Genomic DNA, 13,713 nt, shown 5'->3' on the forward strand with positions numbered 1-13,713 from the left:
TTTGTATTCTGTCACTTTGAAAGAGAGACACATGCTAATGGCGTGCACCTTTTTGATTTTATTCAATATGAGATGACAAACACATTTATTTATTTAATGTAAAATAGTCCCAGCTAATACTGGGCTCATTTTATATGCACTTTGAGGTGTGCGAAGGACAGGTATGAACAAATTTGTCATCACCCACTGCTGGAAAATGTCTTGTTTTGAGTTTGTAATTGAATAGTCTTGTATTATGGGGGTTTGAATAGTTATGAAAAAATATAAGTTTACGTGAAATCAGTCTGAAGGTGACACCGCTATGTTCAGGCATCGTCGGCACCAAATCAGTGTTTGGTATCGATCAAATCCTGACGCCTAACATCCCCCGTCGCAGTTTTCCTCCTGTCGTTCCAGAACCTGCCTGACTCTTGATCTCTAAATTACAGGATGCTGGCGATGTTTGCGCTCCGTTAATGGCTGCACTACCTTTTCCAAGTTGTTTGTTCAATACTCGAAAGTTCCGTGATGTGGAATTAGATGGAGATAAATGTTGTGCCGCTGAAGTGTCATAAATCCTGCACAGAACATTTAAATAGAACGCTTGCCTTTTGTTTGGCGGCAGATCGTTGCAGATTTGGCAGGGGGTTGTTGGCAGTGACGGCTGTTGTTATAAACACTGACTCACTGTTTTTTTGAACAGAATAAACATCTTGCAAAAGGGTGGAATTGTTCAGACAACTTGAAAGTCTGAAAACTGCCAGTTTCTTTTGTTTTTTTTCGGTTTGACTGTGTGCATCCAGCAATCAAGCACAGTTTTGTGCCTGAAGAAGGCTCGGGAGCTGCCATCTGTCATGGCCTTTGTCCAGTTGTCTGCCTGGTGTCTCCGGTCGCTACCGAGAGCTGAGGATGATAATAACGCCTATTGGGAGATGAGAGAGTGTGCAGAGAGCCTCGCTGGGCTCCTCTTCCGGGGAGGTCTCCACGCCTCAATCTCCAGCAGCAAAGAGCAGTAGCGCTCCGGAGCCCAGGGGACGAGCCTAGATTTGGAACAGATTCACGGTCAAAACTCCACAATCTCTTTTCTATAACTCAATATTTCTCTGAGGATTAGGAAAAAAATACAAAGGCAAACAGCAGATGAGTTCAACAAAGCCGTCTCTGCCACCAGCAATTTTCTCAACAGTGTTAAAAGGACATTCTTTCTCTCTCGTCTACTCCCACTCATTTTACTTGTTAAAATACACAACTTTTGCGTGGTATCCTCATAATAAAGTTTTCAACTTTGAATGGAAAAGGAAATAAAAGGTATCATAAATTGAAAAGACCGAGAAACAACCCTAACCCAGATCACAATGCAAGAGGAGATGGAAACACCGGTCCCTCTGAAAGCACCAAAACCAAAACCAAACAAAGACAGAGAATCCGAGTGGGAGAGGAGTCAGTTCTCTCTCTTTCTGGGAGAGACCAATCCCACCCTCTCTGAACCAACAGCCTCTTGTTTCCTTCCGTTAGGAGTGAGGCACTTGGAGGTCGTCCAGTCCACCTGCAACTCCAGTTGGTAGTTGAGGGACTACACAGACTAGTTTGCATACCTAACAACAACAATGTCCATCGGCCGTAACAATAACTATTGGCTGGGAAACAGCTTTGCACTGCTATCGCTTTGGTCCCACACTGGTCAAAATGACTGGATATTTCAAATCCGATGTGATCTAAAAAACAAAAAACCTCAATATCATAGAAAATATGTGAAAACAGAAGTGAAAAAGTGTGGACTGGTCGCTCCTGGTTGTGTGTGAAGAGCTGGGACAGTAGTCTGTGGAGTGGCTGATGAGGAGTTGGAGGGCGAGGCAGGACAGAGGAGGTAATTGTGCCTTTGGGGGTCGAGGTAGAAGAACTGTGTCTGCTCCGACACAACAGAGGAAGAGAAAAGCCTTCCTCCTCTTACTCGTGTTGACCCGAGGCGGTCCAATTTATGTTTCCTGAGAGCGCGACCGGGGGAAGCTCGGCTCTTGTCAAACTTTGTAATACCAGCCTCTTCTCTTCTTCAAACAACAACAGGTCAAAGTGACGCCACACACATGGATGTGTTTCAACATTTGTGACGGATATTTGGAATTCACTTTAGCAGGGAATTTCCCAGCCTGTTCTACATGGGAAAAAATCTAACTTTAAAGTCATACGAGACAAATCATGTGAGTATCTCCCACACTCGATGATCTTTTTTTAGTCCAGAATGCCGGCTCTGTGATCTCACATGATCTCCTTGAAGAAACGCCGTCTGTGACAGACTTTACGCAATTCATATGATAAACTCTAGATCTCTGCTAAATCCTCGCGTTAACCAACCACTGTTTGTCTCGCCTTTAGACAAAGTGCCTTTATTGTCATTACATTGCCACACAATGCAGCGGGATTAGTGTTGCTCACCAATGTGGTGTGAAATAAATGAAAGGTTACAGACACTTCTGCATTGGCTTCACTGTCTTTTATGATTGTAGAGTTTTTGGTTTTGCCCTGGCATGTCAAGAAACGGATGAGTTAATGTCTAGTCCTTTCTTTTTGTTCCCTTATTTTAACCATTAAAGGGACAAAAGAAGTGTTTTTTGCCCATTTTTTTCTAGTATAACGAAATCACAATGTACTGCATGTGAAATTGGGTTTTAACAATTTAAAATGTAGAAAAACCGCTGCAGTTGTACACAAACCACAGTGTTTGTATGTTAAATTTGAAATTTGAACAGTGTCAAAGATATTTACAATAACACTTTTTCAGTCTCAATGTGTAAAAACAGGCCAAAAAATATCAAATATCAAAAAATCAATGGTTAATAATCGTGATCATTGCTTTGGCACATTAATCAATACATTAATAGGCGCTGCTGTGTGTGAGTGTGGTGTAATGGTGTCGTGTAGCGAGCAAGAAAACAAATACTGGCAGTAAATGGCAGAAAGAAATGTTTCTTTCACCAGCGTCCACAACATACTCATTCATGTGTGAAGATGTTACCTGCGCCTCAACCATTGAGAGACAACTTCTGAAATGAACGCAGCAGCCTGTTTGTGTCTGTGTCGGGCTTTTGTGTGAGCTCAGGACAGCCAGAGAGGGAATAAAAAAAAGAGCCAAGGACAGTGATTTGTTCATGTTTTGTAGCCTTGCAGGACAAATAATGACAACAGTGATGACAGTTCTTTCAGCGCGGCTTGTGAGAGCACAATGCCAGAGGAGATGGAAACACATGTCCCTCTGAAAGCACCAAAACCAAAAACCTGTCAAAGAGACAAAGACAGAGGATCCGACTGGTCGAGGAATCAGCCGGCGCTGTGGCCCACAGCAGCTGCTCTGAGCCTAAATCCACAGCGGCAGCACCAATCCCACCCTATCTGACCCAACAGCAAACATAATCTGCTGTTGGGCAGATTAGCAGGAGACCACAGCTGCATGGAAATGAGGTTGGGCAGCCAGCGTTTCAGAGAGGCTTGTCATAATCCAGAGAGAAATCCCTCCATCGAGGTCACGGGCAGGAGCGGCAGCAGAGCGGTGTCGGCCTGCGAAGTCTCTGCCGTCCGTCACGTCCTGATTCAGGTCTCGTCCACATGTAGAGACCAAGGGTGACTCAGCGACGCCTTCTCGCCATGGTGACTCGGCGACGTCGCTTCACATGATGTGGAAATGACGGAATCAGACCTCGGGGACAATACAACAACATATTAAAGGATCAGTTTGTGGCATTCAGTGACATCTAGTGGTGAAGTTGTACATTGCCACCAACTGAATCCCTGTTAACCCTCTTATGAGCAGGATTTAGGTTGATTTCAGGGCTGTAGAATGTTCAGTGAGTGAAGATAACTGTCACTTTTCCATATCTGGCCGTTTTTACTGTACTGAGACTGAATCTAACCTGTGATTGGACACTCGTTCTGTGCTGCGCCAATCTCAGCCGACAAAGGGTGAAAGGCGGAGTCACACCCCGGACAGATCGCCAGTCCAGTTTTTGAATTATCGTACGGTCTGAGAAGTAGGCAACGACAGGATGGTGACATGTGCTGCCGACCTCTTGGCCAGGTCACCCTTGGATAAGAGATTTGGATTTTGATGGGTTCTACCTGGTTAAATAAAGGTTAAATAAACATAAGTATAAAATAAAATACCATTGTATGGACCATGTTTGATGATTGGATGAAAGAGACAGCTCCTGGTTTTAGGCACATTTAGAATATTGCGTCTCTGTCCGCGAGCCTCGCGTGACCCAAATCTTTTCACGCTCGTACTCGGGAACAGTATCCGGACGGGAGGTCCCCGTGAATCTTCTGCTCTGCTCCGACTCTGCGGCTCAAACGCCTCATGCAAACACACATTCATTAAGTGACACCGACGGTCTGTCTTTTGTGGTTCTGTGTGCAAACACTGACTGACACGTGGCCTTTTCTCATCAGTTAAATCGACCACTAAATGGCTACATTAAATTTAATGAGGGATCACGCTGCCAGGTGACACGAGTTACGTCCCCCGTCCTCTTGGCTGTCCTCACATCTCTCTCTCTCTGTCTTTCGCCAAATCTGTGTCTGAAATATTCTGGGGTTGTGTCGGATCGTTTCAGCGCGTCTTACGGCGACACGGCGCCCCGTGTGCGTCTGCGGCGTGGCTTCCTGAAGCTGTCCTGTCGCTCCGTGTTTGTGCCGGCTCTTGAATATTAACAGAGTGGAAAAGTGCCCAGAGTGGAATGAGTTTGTGGCAGCGTGGAGTTTCCGCTTTCTGATGATGGTGATTAGCCGAGCTGCGCTGCTGTGTAGTACAACAGAGAAACGGTTGACTGTGTTTGCTACTGCCTTATTTTCCTCTCAGCGTGCGTGTGTGAGGTGACTGTAAATGTGTTTTCTTATGAGCCGGCTGGGACGGAGCCGGAGTCATCTTATAAAAATCCTTGTAAGATAAATTCAAAGACAACCTGTGGGGTTTGTTATAGACTAATTATGTTTTTTTTTTTTTTACAGTCAGTTTATCTTGTCAAAACAATCTCTGTGTGTGTGTGTGTGTGTGTGTGTGTTCGTATTATAAATGAGACTCTAACAAACAAGATAACACCTATCAAACCTCCTATTAAGCCCAACAACAAAAAGAAAGATTGAGGTTTTCACTGTCGTCGTCTGGCACTGCATCGTTTTTCTTGTCGTGATAGAGATGATTGCAGAGTAGCAGTTATCTTTATCATGGCCATGTGTGTGTGTTATTGCACCATGATGTTGTGTTTTCATTTTTGTTTGTTTTGTGTGAGAATATCATAAATAATAAATGAAAAATAACGTTTTTCTGTCGACCGTACTATTTTACTCTCGTACCACAAAGGGAAGGGTACCAAAGAATGGAATGATTGGGGCCAGATATTTTTGTACAATTCCTAATGAAATATTTACTGTACTAAAGCTGAAACAATTATTTTATTATTAATAGATCAGTTTGAAGCTTTTTTTCATGATTTTTGGATTGATTTGCTCCATATAACAAAGAAATCATTCAAAGTGAATCATTCGAGAACGTCGTCATTTCCAGGTTTGACAAACACTGATCAACGTTTTTCTGACATTTTATGGACCAAACCATTTCTCGATTAATCGAGAAGATTAATCGATTATAAAAATAATCTAGACTGTACTTAACCGAAGCGTTCCACTTTGGTGGAACCACGGCTTAATTTACCCTGTAGTTTCCAACGCTTACTCCCAGAGGATGAACCTTTAATTCCATTGCTGATATCCTGATGTTCATATAAATTAAAATAGATTAGAATATTTAAAAAAAATATGGAAATACCAACATCGTTTGGTGATTACATGAAGTTTCCCAGAGGATGAATCCGTCATGTCTTTGCTAATCTCCTGAGATTGAACCCTTCTGTTGCCAGAAGAGACTGTTAGTGATGTCTATCTTTGGGGAAAAATGTCTCAGTTTATGGAAAACGTTTTTAAGAACAAAGGAGAAAAAGATCGCATGGGGAATATAGATAAGACCTGAGTTTGTGGACCTTAAATTTGGCCGCACCGTTATGATTCATTGTCATTTCTTACATTTTGAACCTGTAATGTTCTTTTTGAACGTCTCCATCACGTGTGGATGGAGCTGAAGTGTGAGTAACATGTGGATTCCCCGCGTTTTTCCTCCTCCATCCCAAACAATAAACTGGTGCGAGTCAAGTGTGTTAATAAGGGAGAACGTGCCACTTTGATTGCTCGCACGTGACCGCGCCGCCCATCTGTTCCTCCAGATTACTTCATACCCGTCTTCTCTCGCTGTCGATCTCAATTACCGTCTCCCGCGTGTCAGAACCAAAACCAAACATGTGTGCACACATTAGCTGAAAAGTTTTCCTCGCTCTCCTTGTCTAGTTTTTCAAGGTCTCGTTGAACGGGCGGGCGTGCGGGGGAAAAGCCCCAGAGGAATATCGCGGCGACTCGTGCTGCAGTTTTAATCAGGAGGAAATGGGGCGGCACAATCGCGCTTCTTTCCTTTTTCGTGTAAATTTGCACAGATGGACTCTCGCTGCCTGTCAGGTCCTCGTGTGACGGCGGCAGAAGGAAAAGGACCTGGATACATTTTTATATCAGGGCTCCTGCACTATAAAACTTTGTGTAAGCAGAGGACAGTCAGAGGAGGGAATAATAGGTTATGCATTCATCACACTAACCCTGAAACCTGCTCACTGGATTCAAGGTTTCCTGGGTTTCTTTTTTATCATTTTTTTTATTCCGTTGACCGAGAGGGTCGGTATGACTGAACTGCATGGAGGAAACTGTAAAGTGGTGTTTTTTAAAAGCTTTCATTGGAAGAGAACATCATTTAATACATGATGTGAAGCAAAACATACTGAATGTTTCAATCAGAGAAGGTTCAGGAGTCGTTTATTTATTTATTTTATGTACGTAGATATTCTGTCATGTCTGAGAGGAACTGGACTCCTGATTGTTTCACATCAGTCGTTCTCAAACTTTTGAAACCAAGAACTCGAGCTCCAAACAGTGAATCCAAAATTTATCAAAATTTAAATACGGGTTGAATGCAATTTCCAAGTCGCAGGAGGCGCATTCTGTTACTGGGCATGCATACTTCTCATTACGATTACTCAGAGGTCCGCAATTGGTGGCCCCTGGGCTAGAACTGGCCTGCCAGCATCAGTATCTGGGCCCGGCAGATGATTTAACAAATCAAAATTTCAGTTCAGAGCTTTTATTCAGAAAAAAATATGAACGTATTCAAATAGAGAATGTTTGGTTGGATAAATAAAAACAAAAACACTGCTGTTGTCATGGAGACAGCCAGGTTTGGGGAGGAAATACCCGTAAAATATCTACTTGCATATGTTAGTTCTCAAAGAAGAAGAAGCAGTAATGATGCACATTAAATATCAGTCCGTGTCTTACGTGCGTTTGTGTCTTTATAACGAGTTTGGTGATTAAAGACGACGCCCACATTATTGTTCGTTTGACGCAGCAAAAGTGGGTTTTTGTTTCTCACTTTTGTGTGATGAAGATAAAACTTTTATTTGTCCAAATATTCAATTGCTTGCAAAAACAATGGCCCTCGACCCAATTTATATGGGTCGAAAATTGGTAGTGGGAGGGGCTAATGAAAATGAAATTGAAAGAGCTTTTATTAGGTGATTTTTTTTAAATGTTTCACGTACATGAATGAAAGTTGGTACACGTGTTAATCATGCCGGGACGGTCCAAAAAGTCAATGAGGACTTTGCCATGAGTCCTACAGGAAGGCCGCCATCTTGGGATGAGCGGCCATTATTCTTCTTATTTGATTCATTGTTATTTTCTTGTCATTTGTGTCGCTTTCTTTGCACAAAGGAGGCGGGACTCGTGATGCAATCATTTACTCTGTGACTGTAATCAGATTCAGCGTCGTCGTGTTCCTCTGAATAATAATTCCGCTGTATTTCATGCAGCCACTGGTGCCTTTGTGTTTAAAGTGTTTCCCTAATTGCTTCCTTCCATCAAGCTAATTATTACTCCATTGTGCTGTGATCCTGTAATTCACCACGCCGAGTCACTGGGAGTCGAGGCGGCGAGCGGAATGACTAAACAATGGCGGCTGCCTCTGTCTGTCTGCTGTCTGTCTGTCTGTCTGTCTGCTGTCTGTGTGTGTCTTTGTGTCTGTGTGTGTGTGTATATGGTCTCTGTGGGGCTGTGCGTCACAGCATTGATATTCTCCTCACGGGCTCGTCAGGCATGAAATAGAAGAGCAGAGTTTGTGTGGATTGACTCTGGGCTCGGCGCTGCTGGAGAGTGAGAGGCTGATGCTCGGGAGAAATCTGTGAGCTGACACTGATGCTGACAGAGCAGCGAGAGCGACGGTGTGTGTATGTGTGTGTGTGTGTGTGTCACACTGTTACACAACAGAGGTGTACACATACACACACGTGGGATTATGCAAACTCAGGTGCAACAGGTGTGAAACGTTGTAATTTGAGGATTTTGTTTGTGGCGGCAACGCCCGAGCTTGTTTACGCCAGCCGCGGTGATGACATCACTCAAAGTCCACTCTTATAAAGTATAAAGAACCTTATTAAAGGTGATATTTCAGTAAAAGTACAAGTATTTTACCAGAAAATGACTTTGGGAGAAGTAAAAGTCACTTTTTTTATAATATTTACTTAAGTAAAAATCTTAAACCGCTAAGAAATATGAAATATGAAAATAATTGTAAGTTTAGGGAGCATAAGTTTAGAGATTTTTAATTTAGGGAACGTAAGTTTGTGGAGCGTAAATTTAGGGAGTGTAAGGTAAGGGAGTGTAAATTTAGGGAGCGTAAGATTAGAGAGCGTACGTTTAGAGAGCATAAATTTAGGGACCGTAAGTTTAGGGACCGTAAGATTAGGGAGCGTACGTTTAGGGAACGTACGTTTAGAGAGCGTAAATTGAGGGAGTGTGATTTTAGGGACCGTAAGATTAGGGAGCGTACATTTAGGGAGCGTAAATTAAGGGAGTTTAAGTTTAGGGAGCGTAAGATTAGGGAGCGTAAATTTAGGGAGTGTAAGACTAGGGAGTGTAAATGTAGGGAGCGCAAGTTCAGGAGGCGTAAGATTAGGGAGCGTATGTTTAGAGAGCATAAGTTTAGGGAGTGTAAGTCAGTCGAGAAAATAAATGAATAATCCTTGCAGCGCGACTGTGGCCTGCCCTACTTTCTTTTTGTCGTTATTTATGTTATCGTGTAAAGACATCGCCCTCATCTTCACGCTCTGTGTGCACCACAATGACAGTAAACCCCCTGAATCTTGTCAGTAAACTTTGGCTTTGTTTTCCATGTAGCACAAGTGTCTCTGTGAAGGACAGGATTCAGGCTCCTCTCCATGTTTTCCTGTGTGTCTGCAGGACGTAAAGCGGCTGGTGAAGGACGCTCAGGTGGGACGTGACGGCGTGCGGAGGAAAGACTGGCACGACTACGAGGCAATCAAAAGGGACGCGTCTCGCTCGGGTGAGTGTGTGTGTGCGCCGCGCACTCGTAAATAACGTGTGAAATGCAGATGAGGAGCCGGTGACATTTTCATCGTGCACACGGTGTTTACAGTCTCTGAAGAAAGAGTCTCACAAATCTCACAAATCACTGTTCCCTGTTTTCCTCCTCTGGCTCCGGCTCCTCTGCAGCAGGGGCCGTAAATCCACTTCCTCTGAATGTTCTTTATATTTACTACAATCATCACAAATTCTCTTTTATTTTCTGCTCAGGGAAATCAGCCTCTATACAGACACTGTAAATAATGCATAATGGTTTTATTGCTGGAAGGATCGGGCTGCTGTCTGCGAGGCGTCGCTTTTAAGGATGGAAATGAGTCTGTTTTTGTGCTTATTCGTCCACTCGTGTGTTTTTGTAGTTTAAACAGTCGTTTATCAAAATGTGTGAAAAGTGAAGCCACCAGGCGGCATGTTCTCCCCGTGTGTGCGTGGGTTTTCTCCGGGTTCTCCGGCTTCCTCCCACAGTCCAAAAACATGCAATGTGGGAATTAGTTGAATTGGACACCCTAAATTAACCATAGGTGTGAGTGTGAGAGTGAATGGTTGAATGGTGAATGGCGACCCTCTGGCGGAGGATAAAGCGGTAGATGATGACTGACTGACTTTAGATAAGGGAACACATAGGGGTCGAGTGGCTCAGTGGTTAAGACCGGTACTCCTGTGTGCAGGTGGCAGGTTGTAACTCAATTCCCTTGTCAGTCTGCTAAATGACATGTAATGTAATGTAACATATTCACCATTAACTAGGTGCTTACTAACATGCATATACGTAGCATACCAGACTTTTATTAGTAATTATTAAGCACGTCTTAACACCCAAATCAGGAAAAATCTTAATTCATGTCGTAATAGAGGTAGAATAAGGTTATGTGGAAGAAGGTGTTAATACATGCTTAATAATTACTAATAAAGGGCTAGTGTGCTATTTATGCATATAAGTGAGCACCTAGTTAATAGTGAATATGTGTTCCCTAATCTAAAGTGTTACCAAAATAATTTAGCAGACGGATAAAGATTTAGAATCCGATACAATCCAAAAATCCTAAATATTCATTGTTCACTGACCGTAAAAATGTCAATGTAATAAAGTCGTAATTATTATGAGAATAAAGTTGTAATGAAGTCGTAATCTCTTGGGAATAAAGTCGTAATATTATGAAGATTAATTGTAATTTTATGAGAATAAAGTCGTAATATGTTGAAAAAAGTCGTAGTATTATGAGAATTAATTGAAATAATTGAATAAAGTTGTAATATCATGAGATATGTTCATATAAATGGTCTGAAATTAAGATGTGCAGTTTTTGTTATCTGGTATCGGACACAGAAAAGTGGTATCTTCTCGTCTTTAGATGGAAAAACAGCATAAACCGGGCTTGGGTTCAGTTTGTATTGAAGTCTACGGGAAAATGAGCTTGTAATTCTCACCCATTTTTAGGACGTTTTAGAAGACAAAGCTTGGCGTATTTGGGGTTTCACTTGAACGTCCGGTTGGAGCAGTTATTTGGACCTCATCACCTCACCTCTCGCTCTCTGCCCGCTGTAGGTAACGGGGAACAGGGGAAGCCGTTCCCTCTGACCGACGCCGACCGGGTCGACCAGGCGTACAGGGAGAATGGATTCAACATTTACGTCAGCGACCGGATCTCCCTCAACCGCTCCGTCCCCGACATCCGTCACCCAAAGTGAGTCTGGTGTGTTTGTTCAAGAGAAAGAGAGAGAGCGGAGACTTGTGTTGTGTTGAAATGTCTTTGTGCACACACAACACACAACTATCTGAGTTAAAAGTCTGTGAGATTAAGGATTACTGGCAATGGTCATTTTTAAATGAGTTTGAAGCGACAGCCCTAACCAGCGTTCTTGCTGAGAAGGGCCCGTCGCACCGGACGCTCCATTGTCAGTTGTCAGCGAGCTAATTGAACAACGCTGTCCAGACACCAAACCAAACACACACACTATTTTGAGCATTATTTACACCTTTATTTTCCTCCAGCTGGATCAGTCCCAACTCATTACAACGAGCAGTGTGTGGAACAATTGTTCCAGTTATCAGCCTCAGCAGTCGACTCACAGGGGAGGTGTAGCTCTGCACCGAGAGGAGCTGATTACACTCCACACGGCACCTATGCGCTTATAAACCATGTTTCTGACAGCAATTATCAGTGTCATTGATGCCCCTCCCCCCCCGCCTCCTCCTCCCCCACCACCACCACCACCACCAGCTTCCATCTGTGCACAGGGTGTGAAGAAGTGTTGATCGATGGATTCTGGGCACTGGAGCAGCTTTTATTTTGACAGCTGTGGCACCAGGGTTTATTTTTAAAGAGGGGGTTTTCTCTGTGAAGGTGTTTTCCGGATCATTCGCATCGACTGGCATTAGCGCGTGGCTTTTAAACGCGTTTTTCTGTGATGTAAACCCCGGGGCAGCTTTCCTGCTTCAGCTCCGTGACTGTAGTCGTCAGGCGTCACGCCATTGGCGACCAGCACCAGTTTTAGGATTGATTTTAAAATTCTTGGCTCCTTCCAAGATAGCAACAAACTTGGGTGTCATGATTGATGACCAGTTGCCTCAGTCTCTGTCTTATAGTCAAATAACATGAATATATATCAACTATATAAATAAAAGGTCATCAAAACCCGTGTTTTTGTCTCGGACAGAAAGAAATGTAATCCCAGTTTCTTAGATATTTACGACAACCGCAAGGCAGTGACAGCTGACTATCGTGGGCGGAGCCGCCCCAGCTTGTCCCATTTTACTACCAAAGGATGGAACGGGTAGGGCTGGTTATTTTGGTACTATTCCAAATGAAAACCCACGCCGTACTGGACCAAACAGAATGAACAGAGCGACTCCGTCTTGTGTTAAAGAACACAGGATCGCTGAGTCTCATCCAGAGCTCCTCTGACTCATTACAGACCAGAATACTACAAGTAAGAACTATAAATATCATCTGCCGAACAGCTTGGGAACTGCTGACCCGATTCGTCACTGACCGGCCTGCAGCGCTCGTCCCCTCCCACACACACTCACCTGACCATTCTTTACCGGAACCTGCTGTTCGCTCTCGTTTAACCTTCATATTTCTGCACATTTGAGAACCATCACACATGTTTATGGTTTATCTGACCAGCACTGACTGCTCCTGCCGTTGTTCTTCTGTGCACAGAAGAACTCTCCAGTTTATGGAAAGCATGTTCTTTTTGGATGACTGGTTTCAGTCAATCAATGTTGTTGTTGTTATTGTTGCTTATTTTTGTAGTTCCGGTACGACGTCATGCTTTGCAGCCCACACCGCGCTGACCAAGGAACGCAAGCCTGAACCAGGGCTTTACCGTTCCAAAGTCGTAATCTTATGAGAATAAAGTCATAGGAAAGTCGTAATAAAGTCGTAGCAATGTCGTAATAAAGTCATCATTTTTATGAGAATAAAGTCGTAATCTTATGAGAATAAAGTCGCAGCAAAATCGTAATAAAGTCATAATTTTTATGAGAATAAAGTCGTAATTTTATGAGAATAAAGTCGTAATCTTATGAGAATAAAGTCGCAGCAAAATCGTAATAAAGTCATAATTGTTATGAGAATAAAGTCGTAATTTTATGAGAATAAAGTCGCAGCAAAGTCGTAATAAAGTCATAATTTTTATGAGAATAAAGTCGTAATTTTATGAGAATAAAGTCGTAATCTTATGAGAATAAAGTCGTAATTTTATGAGCATAAAGTCGTAATATCATGAGATACATTCATACGTTCATAAATGATCTAAAATTATGATGTGTAGTTTTTGTTGTCTGGTATCGGACACAGAAAAGTGGTATCGTCCCGTCTTTAGATGGAAACCCAGCTTAAGTGTCTCCAGTATAAACCGGGCTTGGGTTCAGTTCTGCCTCCTGTATCTGAGCAGAACCACTCTGGGTCAGGCTTGGGTTCTGCTGTGGTGCTCTGTATGCAGCACGAGAGCAGCTGCTGTCTCTGCTGTGTGTGAGTGATGGGTCAGACTGTCACGTCACGTTCAGACCTCCCAACTGTTCTTCGGATAAATAATGTGTGTGCAGATCCAGAGAGGAAGAGAGAGGTTCTCTTCATTCATTCAACGTTAGTTCATTTACTGTTTATAACACGGATATAGTCTTTATTATGACACAGTATTTGGGTCAAACTGAAGAATTCATTTTTAATCTTTTGAGAATAAAGTCGTAAAATTATGAGAATAAAG

General features: G+C 42.9%; 1 protein-coding gene across 1 annotated transcript in view; it reads left to right on the plus strand.

Moving 5' to 3' along the window:
- Positions 1–13,713, plus strand: part of LOC131457970 (polypeptide N-acetylgalactosaminyltransferase 10-like) — a 70,243-nt gene that overhangs the window by 18,110 nt on the left and 38,420 nt on the right. The window contains exons 2-3 of the mRNA XM_058626530.1: positions 9,358–9,460; positions 11,045–11,183. Coding sequence (XP_058482513.1) covers positions 9,358–9,460; positions 11,045–11,183 — 242 coding nt within the window. The remainder of the gene's footprint in view (positions 1–9,357; positions 9,461–11,044; positions 11,184–13,713) is intronic.

Source organism: Solea solea, chromosome 4 (assembly GCF_958295425.1).
Source record: "Solea solea chromosome 4, fSolSol10.1, whole genome shotgun sequence".
NCBI classification, from domain to species: domain Eukaryota; kingdom Metazoa; phylum Chordata; class Actinopteri; order Pleuronectiformes; family Soleidae; genus Solea; species Solea solea.